The following is a 16,916-nucleotide window of genomic DNA, read 5'->3' on the forward strand; positions in this document are numbered from 1 at the left end:
ACAAGACCCTACAATATTGCCAGTAATTAGCGCCGGCTTGGACCCCACAAAATTATCTAAGCTGAATCGACTTTTACGTTGACTCCTATTGGTTGAAGAACATGTTGGAAAACTCAGTGTTTTACAAGGCGCTCATTTCAATGGCAGATGTCGATATTTTTATTCAGCTTTTGTTCGCTGTCATTGTTGTCGGAACTATCATCTGGTGCGTGATCCGCAAGTCTGAGTTGTATCGTGTGCCTGGCCCGCCAATCACGGCGGTTACTGATCTGTGGATTCTGTGGCAAACTTATAAAGAGAGAAGAAACAGACTAGTGCATGATCTTCATCTACGGTACGGCCCAATTGTGCGGTTAAGCCCGCACGAAGTTGCGATTGCTGATCCTGGATACTTGAAGCAAGTCTACATCAACAACTTTGACAAGTCAGACTTTTACTTTCTATTTGGAAACTACGGGGTTCAAAATGCGTTTTCTGCTTTGACAAAAGAAGACCACGCACCTAAACGCCGGGTCGTTCATCAACTTTACTCCAAATCTGCTGTCACTGTCCCGTCAGCTGAGGCAAGTATGCGTGAGCGGCTTGACCGTGCCGCAGGCTACTTCGATGACTCGGCCAGTACTAGAGAGTCAGTTGACATATTGAAGTTGTTTCGATGTGTGTCGATGGACGTTGTCACGGCGTTTCAGTACGGAAATGAGAACGGCACAGACTTTATTCGAAATGACAAGGAGCGCGACTTGATTTTGGGACTGTTTAAAGTACAGACGGATTCTTGGTTTGTCGGGTCGTATTTGCCGAAGTTGGCGCAATATTTGGCTCCCAAAAAGGCTATTGATTCGGCTATCTTCACAGATAAATGGAACTTGGAAAATATGAAGCGGTCGGGACTCCCTGAAGACACGGTATCAGGTAGACTTCGCAAAAGTGGATTTACAGAAATACAGACCGCTAGCGAGATTGAAGATCATGTCGTTGCCGGACACGAGACATCGGCGGTGGCAATGACGTACTTGTTGTGGCATTTGGCATTGCATCCAGAGATACAAAAGAAGTTGCAAGATGAGCTTAAAGGTGTATTAGTCGCAGGTTCGGACATACCGAGCGCTAGTATACCTCCGTTTAAGGAGGTGGACAAACTGCCTTACCTGACCGCCGTACTTCAAGAAACCTTACGTCTGTATTCACCGATTCCTGGCGCTCAGCCTCGTTTGTCTCCACCAGAAGGGTTTTGGTACTCGCCGTCGTCGCCTACGTATGGGCAGAAATCATTGAAATATTTCATTCCTGGCGGAACGATTGTATCGTTGCAAGCATGGACTATTCATCGCGATCCAAACGTGTTTGCCGATCCGCAGAAGTTTGATCCAGAAAGATGGATCAACTCCCCGCAAGACAGGCTTCACATCATGAATAGATCTTTTTTTGCATTTGGTTCAGGAATCCGCATGTGTCTTGGCATGAAGTAATTGTTTGTTTCGTTTGACAGAGAGTAATCTGACAATTTGCAGTTTGGCAATGGAAGACATGAAGCTTGTCATTGCATACATTTTTTCGCATTTCACAGTGAGGGTTGATGATGAAAGGACGACTGAGCAAAGCGCAAGTATTATTTTGGGATCCTGGAACTATGCTAATTAAGTCAGATGCGCATGGTAGACAGATACACGACGAGACCGGAGTCAAACACATGTTACATGAAGTTTGAGAAATTGTGAATAGCGGCTTTGGATGAAGATATAGATTGGCAGGGAATTACATAGAAGCCTCGTTTCCGGTCTTTGTTCTAGTTTCATATGATAGAAATATTTGGAGATGATATAAAAACAGATCGTGAAATCTCTTTCAGGTTGAAAAACGTCATACTAATAAGATAAAAATATATTGCTTTGAGCAATAATATGATACAAATAATGTGTTATTTACTGATGTTGGTATTTTATAGCTTATTTCGCTACATTTTGGTTTGTATAAGCTGCACACTGTGAATTTGGTCTTTTACATGTCCAAAGAATGGATTATTATTTCAGTAGTTTATGCCTAAGTTGAGATACAGAGTCTCATTCCGCTTATTTTGAAGAAAATATGCGTATTAAGGCAGAAACTCAGCCAGCTATTGCGATGCACAGCTATTTCAGATTTCAACCCTTATATGTACGTCTGTCACGTTACAGAGTAGAATATTACAATTTTGACAATCATAAACAACTCGTGCACAACACCTGCATCGTTCTTTTGCCACAGAAATAAACAAATTAGTTAATCACACAGACAGGGCTTCAAAACCGATATGAATACGAGTCGTCGCAGACTGAAAATGACCAAATTCAAAATCAGGCAACGTTAAGTTTTATAGATTTCCCAGAATATCAACAATTAAACGTTCTAAAAAATAAGCAAACAGAAAAGGCTGAATTGCCGCTAAAATTAGTCTTCGGTGTTTTACGCAGTGTAAACCGTAGCAATTTTTAGTCAAGTAATATTTTATTGTCGTGAAGTGCGAAATTTGCGTCTACGGCACTTCCCAATCGTGTACACCCCACCACTACCACCCGGAATTAATAATAATAGGAATTAACATAAAATTCAAACAATGGTAACTTAAATAATATGAATAAAAACTTATTGAACATACACGAATGCAAAAAGCGGTGGTGTTACAAAAATTTTGAGCAATATGGCACCATAAACTCATCGCACAGTTAGTAGATAGAGTACGGCGACGAGTAAGCGGCGTACGGTACGGACTTATGCCAAAACGGCCCCACGGGAGATGACCATAAAGCCGCTGCAGCCTAATCTTGTATTCGATCAAGGCATTATCCGTTGTAAACAAGTCAATTAGAGGGACGGCCAATGAAAGTAATTTTGGACAGGGACAGTTCAAACAGACTGGAAGTAAGTAAAAGTAGACAGACACTGAGGAGGTAGGGTGAGTAAGCAAGCAAGCAGCAAGCACACCACCAACCAGTACGTGTTGAGCGATGAATAAATGAAAGAACAATGCGTACAGACTGGCTATAAATAACTAAAAAGTGCAATTTTAAGGGTTAGGTTGTATAAAAGAAGCTAAATTGGATGCTTGGAGTAGTATGCGTACGAACACCTGTTGTATATGCAGTAAAGTTTTGACGTTTAGTGTTGTGCCGGGCGCAAAATAACATAAATAGTTGCTGCAATTGTGAGACACCATAATAGAGATCTGGCATGTTTCAAGAACCTATTTGGTATAATGGTGCAGTAAATACATATTCACTATTCAGCCGTCGGATTGGCGGTACGTTGATAGTAGAGGGTGTACGCCGGAGTATTCCTACCAGACAGGACTAGAATGTTTCTTAAATACAATAAATTAAAAGTAAATTAATAAGATTAAGCGAAGGCGAGTACGGAAGATGTAGAGATGTTACTGTGAATGAACAGGGACAGCGTTAAGGGTCAAATTAAAATTTGTTTCTCTTCTGTTGTCTATGCGGACAAAAGCTACGGACGAAGCATGTACGAATTCTGAACACATAGGTGAAACGGATTTAAAACTAGATTGACTATTTAGTACGGGGAAAGAAAATGTGTGCTGTGTGTATTGTGTGTCGTCCGTCAGGTCAGTAAAGGTGAGGTGGGTAACCAAAAACCAACCAGGTAGGTAGGTAGGTAGGTAGGTGTGGGAGGGAGGGGGTCTGTGGGGTTTACGTGTCCTACGTAGTGTGTAGTTTGCGCTGATGATAGATAAACCGACCCTAGACCTAGACATACGTTATATATCTTGGTACATATCACATAAAACAATAATGTAGTTATGTTTTATTCAAGTAAAATCTCTGCATATATGCAGCCTAACCCTTAAATGTGCAAAAACAAATTATCAACGGCTCCCGTTATTTATGCAATTTGATAAACTCAGGGATAGAATAAGAAAGTCTAATCGTAGAAAGTACAGACAAGACTACACACAACATTTATACATACATATAGGGGTAGCCAAAATATAGAGAGAGATAGGTGTGCAAACTGACTTTTATTCTTCTTTAGCCTGCGCAACTTTAAGTTGCAATTCCAGCTTTTTGGCAAGCGTTAAGACGAGATCAACAATAGAACGTAAGTAAAACTGTATACAAAATGTGTTTTAGACAAGAAAGTCAATTAATTAATTGCTTAGTTCGCGGCTACTACGGAGAATAGCGTACGGAACAAGATCAGCAGGTTCCACTAAATTGGATAATTTCTACAACTGGAGTGGGCAAAGAATATATTACGATTAATTCGAGTGGTAAATCATATACTAAGTTTATATAAGAAGATAAATACATAGTTATTATTTTTTCTGGTCATAGTTCAATGTGTTTTGTTGCGTACAGAAATGTATGCCTCAGTCTGCATCGTTAAGTATCACAGTCACAAAATCAAAATTATCGTCTAACATAAAACAATAAAAACTCGAGTTATCACAACTTAGACTCAGACTTGATTGTAGTTCGTTTCGCAATCCATTCGTAGATATCTTGCATTGTTAAAATCCTATCTTTCTCAATGTCGTGAATTACTATAGCGTAAGTTAACACATCCTCATACTCAGCATAAAGTAATACTTACAATCATGATATCCACCTTGAATGCTTACAAATGTCTTATCACTGACCTGCAGTTTCTCCACGTATGATTTCGATGCTTCAGCGTGATTGATCTGCTGTCTCAATTTTAATTCGCAAAATCAAAAAATATCTTACCATATCTTCATCACCATGGATAACCAGAATCGGACGATCAATTGTGCCAGAAATGTAATTTGAATCGTACAGCCTTTTGCCTCTGTCAAGCATATTCGCCATTTGCCGTAATGTGCATATGTTATGATTAAGAGGATTCGCTTTTATACTCTCAACCTCAACTGTATCACGGGACAAATACTGATAGTTGATGCCGGTAAAATACTGGAACCGTGGCATCAGCTTAGACACACCAAGCAAGGCGTAGTAGACATAGGCCTTTGGAGCAGTTTTGGGCTAAAATTCTGTAAGTGTGCGTTCAAGTAAATTCAACTTTGACATACATGAACAAGTACTAACGGCGAAAGACCTATGTACCCAGCAAACCATTCACGGTGTGTACCTTTGATGGCATAGCTCAAGGTGATTCCACCTCCCTAGATGTCTTAACAAAGTGAAGTTAACGGCATCATGTACCTACCATGCTATGTCCGGCAAGAAACCATGGAATGGTAAAAGTGCCGTTTGAACTTACTTCAAGTCCAACCTTTTTTTCAATCATACAGTCCATATCATTGTACAAGATTTTCTCTTCAGTCATGCCCCAGTTTCGTTTCTCCGGTGAAGTCAGCCCGGCTCCGCGCTGGTCATATGCAAATGTTTCTATCCCACGGGCCGCTAAATACTTAAACAAATCATCAAACCGGTCAATGTGATCAGCAAACCCTTCGATAATAAGTACAAAGCCCAGTTAAAAGTGATTCAAGTACTTTACCATGAAGAAAAAACATCTTTGCTATAATCGTAACACCTTCAGCCGGAGTCTGTATACCGTCAGTAAGATCGTACTGCGTTATGATAACACTTACTGTGGTCTTTGTATAAAACTCCAAATCGTTCACTTTTATCTTCTCCACTGTTTGATTTGCCATGGTTTGATCTGTTTAAACTGGCCAAACGGAGGAATACAATTTATTCGTTGCGAACAGATATCTCTACTATACCAATAATAACAGATTATACCAGCTTAAAGCCGGTCTATTTTATAATGAACAAATACTTTCTGACGTCAACGAGAGAATAATCAGCCGCAGGTAACCTCTCAGCCGCAAGTAATCTTCCAATCTACAAGCACAGTACGTACAGATGACTAGGAAAAGTACCAGACTCTATAACTGCATATTTTACTTGTTATAACTGCTGCGCATATGTTAGTTATTAATGTTGATATATGCTCTTTACAGCTAAGAACAACGTTTAGTCGAATAGGTTTAAACCATAACACAGCATCTAAATTGCAGACGCGTCAACGTTAAGACGCGTAAACAAACAATGGCGTCAGCAGACAGTTTAAAAGCAATATCGCCACTACTCAACACCACATTCAATTTATTGCATACATCGCCGGTCATTGGGCAGTTATTACGGCACGACATTGAATCATGTAGCAAATACCTTACATCTCTTCGAAAGCGAGTTGGCCCATTTCTAGATGCTGCCGACAATTTCAACGGGTCTTGGAGTGCGAACACGACTACATTAAACGGAATAACCGTGCAAATACACAATGTTCAGTTTACCGGTTGCAGATTTGTTATTATCGTATGTGCACATGCTCAAAATGAGAAAGAGAGGCGGATGGTAATTTTCTCAAGGTCATCACGACAATTGCAGAACGTGCTTGCAAACTGGGTAGAAATGTATTTTGACGTTGTTGTTCGGCCGATGTCATTGTCTGGTGCATTCATTGCCGGGTTTGTTGACTCATTTGTTGGTCAATGTATGCGAATGGAGGACTCTAGTTCGCTGCAACTTGAATTTACAACAGGCATGAAAGAGTTGCGTCGGATCACAATCGGCCTTGAACCAGACGAAGTCCAAAAACTGGCGACTACAGCGGGAATAATGACAAATGTGTATAATCACATGCTTGACTCGACAGGTATCAAGTTTGATCAGCTCGACTTGGGTAAAGCCGGCTGTGGGGCAGGAGCGATAGAGCACAGCGGCAAGATCAAGTTCAGTTCTCGAGCAAATACGATTGACTGGCTGGCGGAGTTTGTCACGAGGTTGATTGGGCAGATTGCGGGTCAGGTGTGGCATTCAGGTGAAGATAGTAATATATAGAGTAGACAATCATCGCGACGCCGCACCAAATTCTTCACTGCGGATTTCGCACAAATAGTAGACAAACAACAATGGAGCCAATTAAGTTTTTAAAACCAGCTGCAGATTTCCATGTACATGTTCGCGATGGTGAAATGATGAAGCTTGTTGTTCCGACAATCAGACAGGGCGGAGTGTCGGTTGCCTATATTATGGTGAGTGCTCTCTCTAAAACTTGGGCATATCTAATTAAGAGCCTAATCTAGTGCCACCTTTGACCGCAGTCAAAGACGTGTTAGCCTACAAGTCAAGATTGGAAGAAGTTGACTCAGAAGTTACGTATGTCATGACGTTGTATCTTTCGACTGCAATCACACCAGAAGTCATTCACGAAGCAGCAAAGGCAGGCATCACCGGCGTCAAATGCTACCCGGCCGGTGTCACGACAAATTCAGACTACGGCGTGAACTCATACGTGCCGTACTATCCTACATTTGCAGCAATGGAAGAAGAAAACATGGTTCTCAACTTGCACGGCGAGTGCCCGTCGGCAGGACACATCCACGTCCTCAACGCCGAGCAGGAGTTCCTGCCGACTTTGAAAGACCTGCACACCCGCTTTCCTAAACTACGAATCGTTCTCGAGCACTGCACCTCTGCTGCCGCGGTCGCAGCAGTCAAAGAATGCGGCCCGACCGTCGCGGCCACAATTACGGCCCATCACCTCTCCCTCATCATCGACAACTGGGCCGGCAACGCTCACAACTACTGCAAGCCTGTCGCCAAATTACCCAGCGACCGCGACGCGCTGGTCGAAGCTGCTACGTCAGGCAGTCCCAAGTTTTTCTTCGGATCAGATTCAGCACCGCATCCGGTCGTCAACAAAGAAAAAGCTAAAGGATATTCAGCCGGTGTTTTCACACAGCCAAACGTTGTGGCATATGTCGCCGATGTGTTTGCTAAGACCGGGAAGCTCGACAAACTAGAAGACTTTGTCTGCAACTTTGGCCGGAACTTCTACAATATTGCCGAAAAACCGACAGACTGGACCATCGCGCTGAAAAACGAAAACGTGATAGTGGATCCGCTACTTGGAACCGGGCCCGGTGCAGTCGTCCCGTTCATGGCTGGTGAACCACTGGACTGGAAAGTTGAGATTGTCTGAGATGTGACACGCTAAGAGGGAGATGAGATGAGATGACTTGAGCCGCACACCCTGACTGGTTAAGCGACCAGCCACCACTCATTTTGCCTGGACTCAATTGCATTAAAATAAAAGAATCTCGTGTTTTTAATTATAATTATTGTATTTCATGACAGACTATAAAAGTGCTAAAATTCGTAGTAAATAAAAAATGAGCATGGGAAGTGGCGGCGCTGGTTGTCTCTGATTGGGGGATGGCTGGGCTGTCACTTCATCACTCCTCCCGATAAGTTACCATGTTAGCGTCCCGACAAGAAGAAAGTTTTTCTGATAAAATGATGCATTCTCCCTGTTCGTTTTTTATGTCTTCTATTATTTCGGTTGCCGCCAACATACAGCATCATGGCCATGCGAGCGACGTGCTACGGCAATACCGCTGAAATAGACAATGCCGAGCATTTCCATGCAGATATTGACAAGTTCGAGAGTAAAAAAGAATACATTAAGAGATACCTCATGTCGTTGCCCACACCGCCGTCCAGTCCCGAGCCGCCTAGTTTGAATCCGGTGACAACCAGCGAAGGTACGTCTTTGTCCTGCTTCTTAAAGCACAAGAAACCCTGACGAGTCTAGAACCAAGCTCATTTGATCTGCAAAACGAAATTGACGACGGATTGTTCTGGACCCCGAAGTTGGATCATCGCCCGCCGGGTATGATCCACCCTACCAGTCTGGTCCCACCGCGTCTGCGCCAAAAAGTGATCAGACATGTGCCAGTGAGATTACCGGATATTCAGCACCGGCTCCCACGTCCAGTTTCCATGAGACCAATCAGAGAGCAGACAAGTAAAGAGTCCATGGAAAAACCTCCTATAACACCACCTTTTGAAGCAAATGAGCGGACCCAAGAGTCTGTGGTGGCAATCCAAAGCAGTCCTGTTGGACCAAAAAGAGCCACGATACAAAATATAGACGAAGGTCTGACTTTTGTCAACTTGTCGTTCAATAAGCCGTCCAGCAATAGTATCAGCAATACTACCAGTAATACAAATACCAGCAATCATGACCTTTCAACCGACATTACTTGTCCAACCGAGAACGCAAGCGGCGAAGCAAGCGATGATAGTCAGTACGATGTGACAAAGCGCAAAAAAGAACAATACAGAAAGCGTCATGAGAAACATAGCCAACCACAACCACTGAAACTAGAACCAATGCTGCATGATGAAGTCGGAGGTTTAAACATCATGGTCCTGACACCGCCGCCGACACCACCAAAAGACACAAAGTATCTTCGTCAGATGAAAAGCAGGCGGCGCCAACGCGACAATATACGACAGTGCAGCGAAACGTCTTCGATCCATGCCGACAGCATGCACAACTTGCAGGTAAGTGGTATCCCGCCGCCAGAGTCCCGGTTTGCTGTAGTGTGGATGAAGGACTTTGACGACAATGAAACTCCACAGCGCCGGACAGACCCGGCACCGATTAAGACCAGACCGAAGCTAAAAACTAAATTCTCACTGAACGACTTAATGACCAAGTTCAAGCTTAAGTCGGTCGCAGACAGACAGCGCAGTGTGTCCGGTCCGGCGCACGTGTCAAGTGGCAGCAATGAGAATGACCGGCACGTATTGAAAACGCCTCTAATCACAATGCTGGGGATCGACGAAATCTCAAGACCTGATTTGGCCGAGATCGAGTCCTGGTACTCCGAGTATCTGGATGCGCGAAGGAAGGACAAGCGGAGAAGCCATGTGTTTGCTCAGTATTGCTACGGAAGCGACCAATGCCAATGCTGTGACCGACAAGAACAGCATTTTTTGTAGTAAAAAAGTTTTCTATCTTTTGGATCATAAAACAGTCTATGAATATCCATCTAATTCTCGGCCAAGCGCCATAATTTCTTTGAACAGTCTATGAATATCCACCCAACTCCTCTGCCTGATCAAAACGCCATAATCCCACTTGCCGGGCTGACGCCATCACGTTTGCAATTTCGTCTTCGGTGACCTGCCGGTTTAAGTCCTCGTACCGTATGCCGCTTCCTCGTGTGCTTTTCCTGCCGACGTGGCCTGATGGGAAATACTGACTCATGACATTGACATAAGAGTCCTGATCAACTTCTTTAGCAATGTATTTCATAATTTCGTGAGACTCGTCTGTGTGGTTCGGCATGATCAGGTGCCGAATCAACACACCCTGTTTGGCAAGTCCGTCGCCAGTCATCTTCAACACCCCGACCTGTCTTGTCATCTCTGAGATGGCTTCCTTTGCGGCCTCTGGATACTTTTCTGACTTTAAAAACCGTCTGGAAGATTCGGGCGACCATAGTTTGAAATCCGCAAGGTATATATCTACAAGACCGTCCATGAGTTTGAGCGAGTCCAGCGAGTCAAACGAAGACGTGTTGTACACGATTGGAATGCGCAAACCTAGTTCCCGCGCTTTGGCAATTGCCTTGACGACAATCGGCACGACGTGTTCTGGCGTCACAAAATTGATGTTGTGACAGTTTCCAAGATTTTGTAATTTGACCATCCACTCCGCAATCTCGTCCGGTCCAAGCATGTCTCCTGCACCACGAACGTGCGAGATCTCGTAGTTTTGGCAAAACACACAGCGCAAGTTGCAAGATGCAAAGAACACGGTTCCCGACCCGTTCGTGCCGGTCAAACACGATTCCTCGCCAAAATGCGGGCTCACGTTCGAAACAGGCACTTTGTCGGCTCCAAGTGCACAGTACCCAGTAGACGTATACCGATCAACACCGCAGTCGTGCGGACAAAGCTTGCAGTTATGCAGATGCGCGTCGGCTTCAGCGACTTTGGCTGCGATCGTGTCTGGGGTTAACAGCAGATATCGCGGTACGTAGTCATCGAGTAGATATTGGGGTGGAATCCTAATATTTCTACCAAAACCCCATAGCCGTGAGGATCGTCGGACAGACGGGTGAGTCACACGAGAGAATAGCATTGGAGAAAGCATTGACTCTAACGGGGCGATCATGTTCACGATGCTGCGGCTCAAGATGGTCAGCTTCTTTATCAGCAAACTTATTGGACTGATCCTCACGCGCAATTACGCAAGTATAAAACATGAACAATATCCAGGTCGTACTGTTCAGAACTACGGTATCTTGAACTCAATTATGACAGTGAACTAGATCTATTGAATAATATTAACTAACAGATATAACCAGCCTCGCCAAAAGACTCCTTGATAGCGGCAAGCGCCTTGTCGAAATCATGACGGTCGTCGTCAGTAACAGACACACCCATGTGTCCAATCCTGAAGTACTTCGTCGCAATCGCCTTGTGCAAGCCACCGGCCAGGACGATTCCACGCTTCGCAATCCGCGGTAACAGTTCGGGCAAAGTCACACCTTCGGGCAAATACACGGCAGTCATACCGTGTGCCTGATAGCCTTCTCTGATTGCGACCTGCTTCAAGCCGTAGCTCGCAATGGTCGACTTGATACGGTCAGACATACGGGCGTGGGCAGCGAATCTATCCTCGAGAGGGACAGAAAGAATCTGCTTGAGCGAGGCCAACAAAGCGTGGATGTTCTGCACTGGCGGGGTGGAAAAGTACGAAGGCTTCTTGGCTTCGTAGTTCTGCATGATGGGCAACCATTTGGCAAAGCTGGCATAGTAAGACGTAGGAGGACTCTTGCGAGTCTTGAACACATCGATTGCCCGACCAGATGCAATAAAGATTGACAAACCAGCGGGAACGCCGATTGCCTTTTGAGGAGCGGTCAAGACCAAGTCAAGGTCCCAGTCATCGAATCGAATTTCTTCAACGCCAACAGAGCACACTCCGTCGACAATGACCAAAGTCTCGGGTGAGACTTTACGAATGAGAGCAGAGAGCGTCTTGATGTCAGATAAAACACCGGTCGAAGTGTCGACGTGTGTGATTGTGACAAGCTTAAACTTCTTTTGCATCAATGCTGACTCGACATCTTCTAATGGAACTACATCACCAATTGGAGCCTTCAATTGAGTGACTTTGCCGCCATAAGTAGTGATACATTCAGCAAATGAATCAGCAAAGTATCCTTTTATATTAGCTTACTGATAATCATATCATATATGTCAACTAACCGGTATGCAAAACGAGAGCCTCTTCACCAGGCTCAATGAGATTGGCAGCAACAAAGTCCCAGCCAAGTGTACCAGCACCAGCAATAGCGAACCCCTGAGCACTTTTATCGGTGTTGAAAAACAATTGTCTAAGCAAAGCGAGAGCATCACCAAACACTTCGACGAATTGAGGTGAGACGTGTGACTGCGATGGAGTGGCCATAGCGGCCAGAACCTCGTCAGTGAACTCGACTGGACCGGGAATAAGAGTCAACGGATGCTCAGCTTGAGCTGAAGGTTTATGAGAATTGGTCATTTTGCGGGGAATTGAAGCTGGAGCAACTTGAGATGAAAGTTGAGCGAGTCTGACTGCGGGCGAAGAATTTGACGAAGTTGAAGCAGATTGAGATTGCCGCCGAGACATTTTCGGTGGGTGTTGTGTTGATTATATAATATAAGCGAAGAAAGAGTGAACAAACACACACAAATCAAAAAAGAAAGAAAAATCTGCTTTTAAAAGAAAAAGGAGCGAGTGAGTTTTGCTTTATCAAAAATTGACTGGAAATATCGTGGGAATTTTCTATTTTACCTAAAATATTGATGGGAAAGTAGGCTTATGTAATTTATAATGCAATCAATGGATTGAAGTATGGATATGCCATATGTGTGTGGCATTATACAGTTATGCAATCCGTGATTTGCTTGTCGATATACGATATTAAATTAAATAAAATAATGAACAAAAAGATTTCTGTTTAATCACAACTTAATGACTGGAATAATCAGAAATGATCATAAAGAGTTGACCGAACGACAAAGTTGTATTTTGACACTAAACCCGTACAACTTACTATTTACGCCAACACAAACCCCTTATGATTGTAATGCTCAGATACGTATCGATGAAGTTCGTAACGACTGACATCTCTAATTCAACACATATAAACAATGCTCGTACTCGCAATTGGTGACTTGCATATACCAGATAGAGCTCAGGTTAGTTTAATTGATGCTTTATTCATGGCGCAACTAATTTTTTAGGAACTTCCTCCAAAGGTAGTCGTGTTCCGCACGATACTCTCAACATCTACTGACAATTTTAGTTCCGTAAGCTACTGGCACCTGGAAAAATCTCACAAATTCTGTGTCTTGGAAATTTGACCGACCGAGAGACGTACGAATTTCTCCGTTCGGTGTCGCCTGATTTGCAAATTGTCAAGGGCGAGTTCGACCTGTCGCTTTCACTCCCTCTGTCCAAAGTCGTCACTCATGGCTCGCTACGGATCGGATTTACGCATGGACACACTATTGTCCCTCCAGGTGACTCGGACGCGCTGCTGATTGCGGCTCGTCAGATGGACGTCGACGTGTTTATCTGGGGTGGCACCCACCGGTTCGAGGCGTATGAGCTTGAAGGCAAGTTCTTCATCAACCCTGGGTCAGCGACAGGCGCGCTCTCGAGTAACTGGTGGGCAGAAGGCGAGAGCCCGGTTCCAAGCTTTGTACTGATGGATGTCCAGGGTGCGGTCTTGGTGTTGTACGTGTACCAGTTTGTTGATGGAGAGGTCAAGGTCGAGAAGGTTAGTTACCGAAAAGGCGGTTAGCATTGCATTAGTTCTTTTATATGTAATAATCTACTGTATATTGTCTCAAAACCATTGTCCGCCGTCAATTGTCATCGACTCGCCTGTTATGCTGTCGTTTTTAGCCATCATGACATAGATTAGTGCGCAGTTCTATCGAATTAGATCTTTTTCATGACATCATTGTTTTTCCACATACCTCTAGCGACGTCGGAGTCTTGGTCACTGTACTCTCAACAATCGCGTCAAACTTCTCCTGCCCAAACTTGAGTCCCCATTCCGTAGGCAGAACGCCGGGCTTGACAGCATTAATCCGAATCTTCGGACCCTGGTACTTCGCCATGCACCGCATCAAATGCAAGTTCGCTGCCTTGCTCACACAGTACGCCAGACTCGACCCTGCCGTGTGCTCGCCCGCAACGGAGCTCGTCATCAGCACAAACCCACCGTCCTCGTTCGCGTTCAGCAGCTTTGCAGTTTCACGCATAAGCACCCACGGAGACTTGACGTTCACCGCAAAGCACTTGTCGAAATCGTCACCGGTTACCGCATTCAGGTTAGACATGTCTGAAAATCGCGTCCATCCGGCGTTCGCAATCACACCGTCAAGGCGACCGTCGAACCCCCATGCCTTTGAAACTTCAACCGCAGACTTCACCAAATCAACATTTGCTTGCTCAATTGCACAGTCGGCAGCTATAAATTTCACTTTGCAGGACGGATACGCAGCAGTGAGCGACGATTGGGTTGCCGCTGCCCTGGCAATAGACGACTCAGACCCGGACGAATGGTTTAGAATCAAGTGACATCCCTCAGCAGCAAAAGCGTGCGCCAGTGCTGCTCCAAGTCCGGCAGACGAGCCCGTAATTAAAACGACCCGATTTTTTAAAGTGTAGACCATATTTGTATTTATTGCGGTGACGTCGATTTATATCAATTGCGCGAGGTTACATTTATTTACAAGCCGCGTTGGGACATCTTACAGTAAATCACCGTCAAAAAAATACATTCGTTTTTCTCATCTATACCAAATTGCATTTTTCTCATTTTCCATATATAATAGAGATGTGTGTGTTGTTGTGTCTGCGTGCGACTGATATATACTATGATTTAGTGAAAATTGGCCAGAATTCGAATCCCAGACCCCAGCGGCCGACCGCGGTGTCCGGCTGCAAGTTTCTTGAACTTGGCCACTGAAGGAAGTCTCGAATCTTCTTCATCGTCCGACACATCTTCCTCGCCAGGAAACAAATGGCCGCGAGGATCCCGCTTGACCGATTCAGCGGCCATGTGGTCTAGATCCACGTCAACTTGTTTTCGTTTAAGCAGATTGGACAGATGTCTTGTAGGTGGAGGAGGGGCAGCCATTGCTCTTGATACTGTTTGAGCAATCGATGCAGCATCAAAAGTCATCATCTTCCCCTCAGGATACTGTGTAACTGATGCCTTGGCTTCAAATTGTGCTTCGACTTTTGTTTCCACCGGTTCAACTAGTTCGATTTTTGCTTCCACTCCTATTCCTCCTTGTTCTTCTTGTTTAGCTTCTCCTTGAGCTTTAATCGGTTCAGCTTGGGCTTTTTCAGACAGAGTCGGCTCAGCTGAACTTGATTGATCTGCCACCGGAGAGCCTACTGGTGAAGGCGCAATTTTTTTTGTCATTGCGTCAATCAAAACTGTTTGTGACTGTCTGGGTATTTCGTCTAAATGAGATTCGTTAGGTGGAGTGATTGGCTGATCGATGAATGTTGTCGACGAAGCAGTGTAATTCCAAGGATATGATTTTGTGCCGTAGTCTCTCTTGGCTCCTAAATTGCTATCATCTGCACCATTCACTCGGTAAATTGTTGGTGTTGGTGTTGGAGTCATGGCCGTGTTGTTGAACAACGAAAGTCCAGCGGGAGATGACATTTGAATATGTCTTCTATGCTTGATTGCCCCTAATCCAATATCATCCTGATCTGCCTCGTCCAATTCTTCGCCACAACATTGTGCCGCATTGTCATGCGATGTGAACTCACGGCCATGAGAAATTCGGCAGTGATTAATAAACCCCTGAGCTGATCCAAATGTGGTCCGAGAACAATTCTTACAAATCAGTCTGACTAAAATCCCATCCGACCTTCGATAAATGCAGCCTGCTGGTGGAGTGTTGCCACCTACTGTACCACTTGCAGAATACTGTGGAAGATGCATCCGGCTAGCAAATGGAGTAGTCCGTGACCGTCCAACAGCTGGTGTGTCTAATGTGCTTGATGAATCTGACTGAACACTGTCTGTCCCCGATAATCGGTCATGCTTGGTACTTGGTAGAGCACCGCCATCTGAATATCGTCTATCTGGTAATAAGTATTGAGCATAGTGCCGCGCGAATTCATCTGGTTCGTCTTCGGATACTGTTTTACCTATATTAACATTAGACACTGTTTATAGAGCAATTCAAACAAAATAAATAACATACCAGCACATCGACGTAACTGAACCATCATTATGTAAACTTTTGCAATTTCATCTTCAATTGATGAGAGTTCACGATGTTTTAAAAGAATTTCGAGATCGAATTGTCGTTTGATGACATCAATAGCGGCATCAAACCTTAGTCCCTCATGAACATCATTTTTTATTGAAGATTGAGTAGTCTCTGTCTGAGCTGTACTTGACTGATCTTCACTTTGTTTGACGTTATCGGCCGTACTTAACTGATCAGGGTCTTGGTCGTGTGATGACGTTGGTGAGCTTGTCATAATAGGATCTGCGACCTGATTTAAATGATGAATTGATTTCTGTTTATGTTTGAAATGCGAACGAGCAGTCATTTAAGGTCTGATATCGTTTATATAATACAGTCTCTGATTATTTAAATATGTGAAAGTGGCAGTCTTTGCTGGTGATACAAAGAGAAAGAGGGTCAAATCTGAAGAAGGCGATGCTGCGGCTGTGGAAGAGACCGAAGTGACGAGAAGCAAGGGGGGGGGGACCCACGATCAGACCGAGACCAGCCGGCTAAGGGCAAGGGTTGGTCTGTGCCGCTAAAGTTATGGAGTCAAATACGCGTGTATATCAGGCTATAAAAATGAGTGCTACCATACCCGTAATAAGAGAGGCCACATCATCGGTTTCACGCGTGAAGACGAAAAAAAGCAACGGGCGGCTTAGCACGTGATGTGCTTAATTTTTAACTAGTGCCTTGAAGTACGTCTCAGCGTGCACTGGTCAGAGACACACTGTATGCTAATAGTATTATATATTGATTGATATGTATGTATTATATATATAATGATATATAGCATATGAT

The 16,916-nt window shown here is 44.2% G+C and overlaps 10 protein-coding genes across 10 annotated transcripts; 5 read left to right on the forward strand and 5 right to left on the reverse strand.

Annotated features, from left to right (window-relative positions):
- Positions 1 to 140: 140 nt before the first annotated feature.
- Positions 141 to 1,718, forward strand: V1512DRAFT_269802 (cytochrome P450; the record flags this gene model as incomplete). Its single annotated transcript, XM_066917585.1, has 3 exons — positions 141 to 1,465; positions 1,512 to 1,595; positions 1,643 to 1,718. The coding sequence occupies 3 exons, from the start codon at positions 141 to 143 to the stop codon at positions 1,716 to 1,718; spliced, it is 1,485 nt and encodes a 494-aa protein (XP_066773788.1).
- A 2,554-nt stretch (positions 1,719 to 4,272) lies between these two features.
- V1512DRAFT_234316 (Alpha/Beta hydrolase protein) lies at positions 4,273 to 5,760 on the reverse strand. The gene is made up of 7 exons (XM_066914056.1): positions 5,573 to 5,760; positions 5,479 to 5,527; positions 5,185 to 5,429; positions 5,048 to 5,140; positions 4,725 to 5,000; positions 4,591 to 4,681; positions 4,273 to 4,540 (listed from the first exon to the last, which is right to left on the reverse strand). Exons 1-7 carry the CDS (start codon positions 5,633 to 5,635, stop codon positions 4,443 to 4,445), a joined length of 915 nt encoding a protein of 304 aa, XP_066773789.1. The 5' UTR covers positions 5,636 to 5,760; the 3' UTR covers positions 4,273 to 4,442.
- An 83-nt stretch (positions 5,761 to 5,843) lies between these two features.
- Positions 5,844 to 6,842, forward strand: V1512DRAFT_258527 (uncharacterized protein). The gene has a single exon (XM_066915459.1). The coding sequence runs from the start codon at positions 6,036 to 6,038 to the stop codon at positions 6,828 to 6,830; it is 795 nt and encodes a 264-aa protein (XP_066773790.1). The 5' UTR covers positions 5,844 to 6,035; the 3' UTR covers positions 6,831 to 6,842.
- A 31-nt stretch (positions 6,843 to 6,873) lies between these two features.
- On the forward strand, positions 6,874 to 8,126 carry V1512DRAFT_234320 (uncharacterized protein). The gene is made up of 2 exons (XM_066914057.1): positions 6,874 to 7,024; positions 7,066 to 8,126. Exons 1-2 carry the CDS (start codon positions 6,902 to 6,904, stop codon positions 7,972 to 7,974), a joined length of 1,032 nt encoding a protein of 343 aa, XP_066773791.1. The 5' UTR covers positions 6,874 to 6,901; the 3' UTR covers positions 7,975 to 8,126.
- A 39-nt stretch (positions 8,127 to 8,165) lies between these two features.
- On the forward strand, positions 8,166 to 9,826 carry V1512DRAFT_71771 (uncharacterized protein). Its single transcript, XM_066918490.1, has 3 exons — positions 8,166 to 8,536; positions 8,587 to 9,047; positions 9,132 to 9,826. Exons 1-3 carry the CDS (start codon positions 8,356 to 8,358, stop codon positions 9,780 to 9,782), a joined length of 1,293 nt encoding a protein of 430 aa, XP_066773792.1. The 5' UTR covers positions 8,166 to 8,355; the 3' UTR covers positions 9,783 to 9,826.
- Positions 9,827 to 9,870: 44 nt separating this feature from the next.
- V1512DRAFT_202968 (radical SAM domain-containing protein) lies at positions 9,871 to 10,929 on the reverse strand (the record flags this gene model as incomplete). Its single annotated transcript, XM_066913277.1, has 1 exon — positions 9,871 to 10,929. One exon carries the CDS (start codon positions 10,927 to 10,929, stop codon positions 9,871 to 9,873), a length of 1,059 nt encoding a protein of 352 aa, XP_066773793.1.
- A 209-nt stretch (positions 10,930 to 11,138) lies between these two features.
- Positions 11,139 to 12,357, reverse strand: V1512DRAFT_202838 (pyridoxal phosphate-dependent transferase; the record flags this gene model as incomplete). Its single annotated transcript, XM_066913271.1, has 2 exons — positions 11,139 to 12,016; positions 12,063 to 12,357. The coding sequence occupies 2 exons, from the start codon at positions 12,355 to 12,357 to the stop codon at positions 11,139 to 11,141; spliced, it is 1,173 nt and encodes a 390-aa protein (XP_066773794.1).
- A 507-nt stretch (positions 12,358 to 12,864) lies between these two features.
- On the forward strand, positions 12,865 to 13,696 carry V1512DRAFT_258536 (Metallo-dependent phosphatase-like protein). Its single transcript, XM_066915460.1, has 3 exons — positions 12,865 to 13,037; positions 13,083 to 13,097; positions 13,145 to 13,696. Exons 1-3 carry the CDS (start codon positions 12,990 to 12,992, stop codon positions 13,643 to 13,645), a joined length of 564 nt encoding a protein of 187 aa, XP_066773795.1. The 5' UTR covers positions 12,865 to 12,989; the 3' UTR covers positions 13,646 to 13,696.
- V1512DRAFT_258538 (uncharacterized protein) lies at positions 13,623 to 14,569 on the reverse strand. Its single transcript, XM_066915461.1, has 2 exons — positions 13,824 to 14,569; positions 13,623 to 13,777 (listed from the first exon to the last, which is right to left on the reverse strand). Exons 1-2 carry the CDS (start codon positions 14,523 to 14,525, stop codon positions 13,691 to 13,693), a joined length of 789 nt encoding a protein of 262 aa, XP_066773796.1. The 5' UTR covers positions 14,526 to 14,569; the 3' UTR covers positions 13,623 to 13,690.
- Positions 14,570 to 14,734: 165 nt separating this feature from the next.
- On the reverse strand, positions 14,735 to 16,581 carry V1512DRAFT_234332 (uncharacterized protein; the record flags this gene model as incomplete). The annotated part of the gene is made up of 3 exons (XM_066914058.1): positions 16,083 to 16,581; positions 15,210 to 16,026; positions 14,735 to 14,996 (listed from the first exon to the last, which is right to left on the reverse strand). The coding sequence occupies exons 1-3, from the start codon at positions 16,435 to 16,437 to the stop codon at positions 14,735 to 14,737; spliced, it is 1,434 nt and encodes a 477-aa protein (XP_066773797.1). The 5' UTR covers positions 16,438 to 16,581.
- Positions 16,582 to 16,916: the final 335 nt, after the last annotated feature.

The sequence above is a fragment of the Lipomyces arxii genome (assembly GCF_038497795.1).
Source record: "Lipomyces arxii strain Phaff 12-163 unplaced genomic scaffold V1512scaffold_2, whole genome shotgun sequence".
In the NCBI taxonomy this organism is placed as follows: domain Eukaryota; kingdom Fungi; phylum Ascomycota; class Lipomycetes; order Lipomycetales; family Lipomycetaceae; genus Lipomyces; species Lipomyces arxii.

Bases quoted from the DNA above. Each gene is read 5' to 3' on its own strand.
- V1512DRAFT_234316 (XM_066914056.1), bottom strand. From the start codon at position 5,635: ATGGCAAATCAAACAGTGGAGAAGATAAAAGTGAACGATTTGGAGTTT. The intron at 5,528-5,572 runs GTAAGTGTTATC...GACGGTATACAG, and splicing joins AGTTTTATACAAAGACCACA to ACTCCGGCTGAAGGTGTTAC. The intron at 5,141-5,184 runs GTAGGTACATGA...TAAGACATCTAG, and splicing joins TTCTTGCCGGACATAGCATG to GGAGGTGGAATCACCTTGAG.
- V1512DRAFT_258527 (XM_066915459.1), top strand. From the start codon at position 6,036: ATGGCGTCAGCAGACAGTTTAAAAGCAATATCGCCACTACTCAACACC.
- V1512DRAFT_234320 (XM_066914057.1), top strand. From the start codon at position 6,902: ATGGAGCCAATTAAGTTTTTAAAACCAGCTGCAGATTTCCATGTACAT. The intron at 7,025-7,065 runs GTGAGTGCTCTC...TCTAATTAAGAG, and splicing joins TGTCGGTTGCCTATATTATG to CCTAATCTAGTGCCACCTTT.
- V1512DRAFT_71771 (XM_066918490.1), top strand. From the start codon at position 8,356: ATGGCCATGCGAGCGACGTGCTACGGCAATACCGCTGAAATAGACAAT. The intron at 8,537-8,586 runs GTACGTCTTTGT...TGACGAGTCTAG, and splicing joins TCCGGTGACAACCAGCGAAG to AACCAAGCTCATTTGATCTG. The intron at 9,048-9,131 runs GAGAACGCAAGC...AAGCGTCATGAG, and splicing joins CCGACATTACTTGTCCAACC to AAACATAGCCAACCACAACC.
- V1512DRAFT_258536 (XM_066915460.1), top strand. From the start codon at position 12,990: ATGCTCGTACTCGCAATTGGTGACTTGCATATACCAGATAGAGCTCAG.
- V1512DRAFT_258538 (XM_066915461.1), bottom strand. From the start codon at position 14,525: ATGGTCTACACTTTAAAAAATCGGGTCGTTTTAATTACGGGCTCGTCT. The intron at 13,778-13,823 runs GTATGTGGAAAA...CTAATTCGATAG, and splicing joins AGACTCCGACGTCGCTAGAG to AACTGCGCACTAATCTATGT.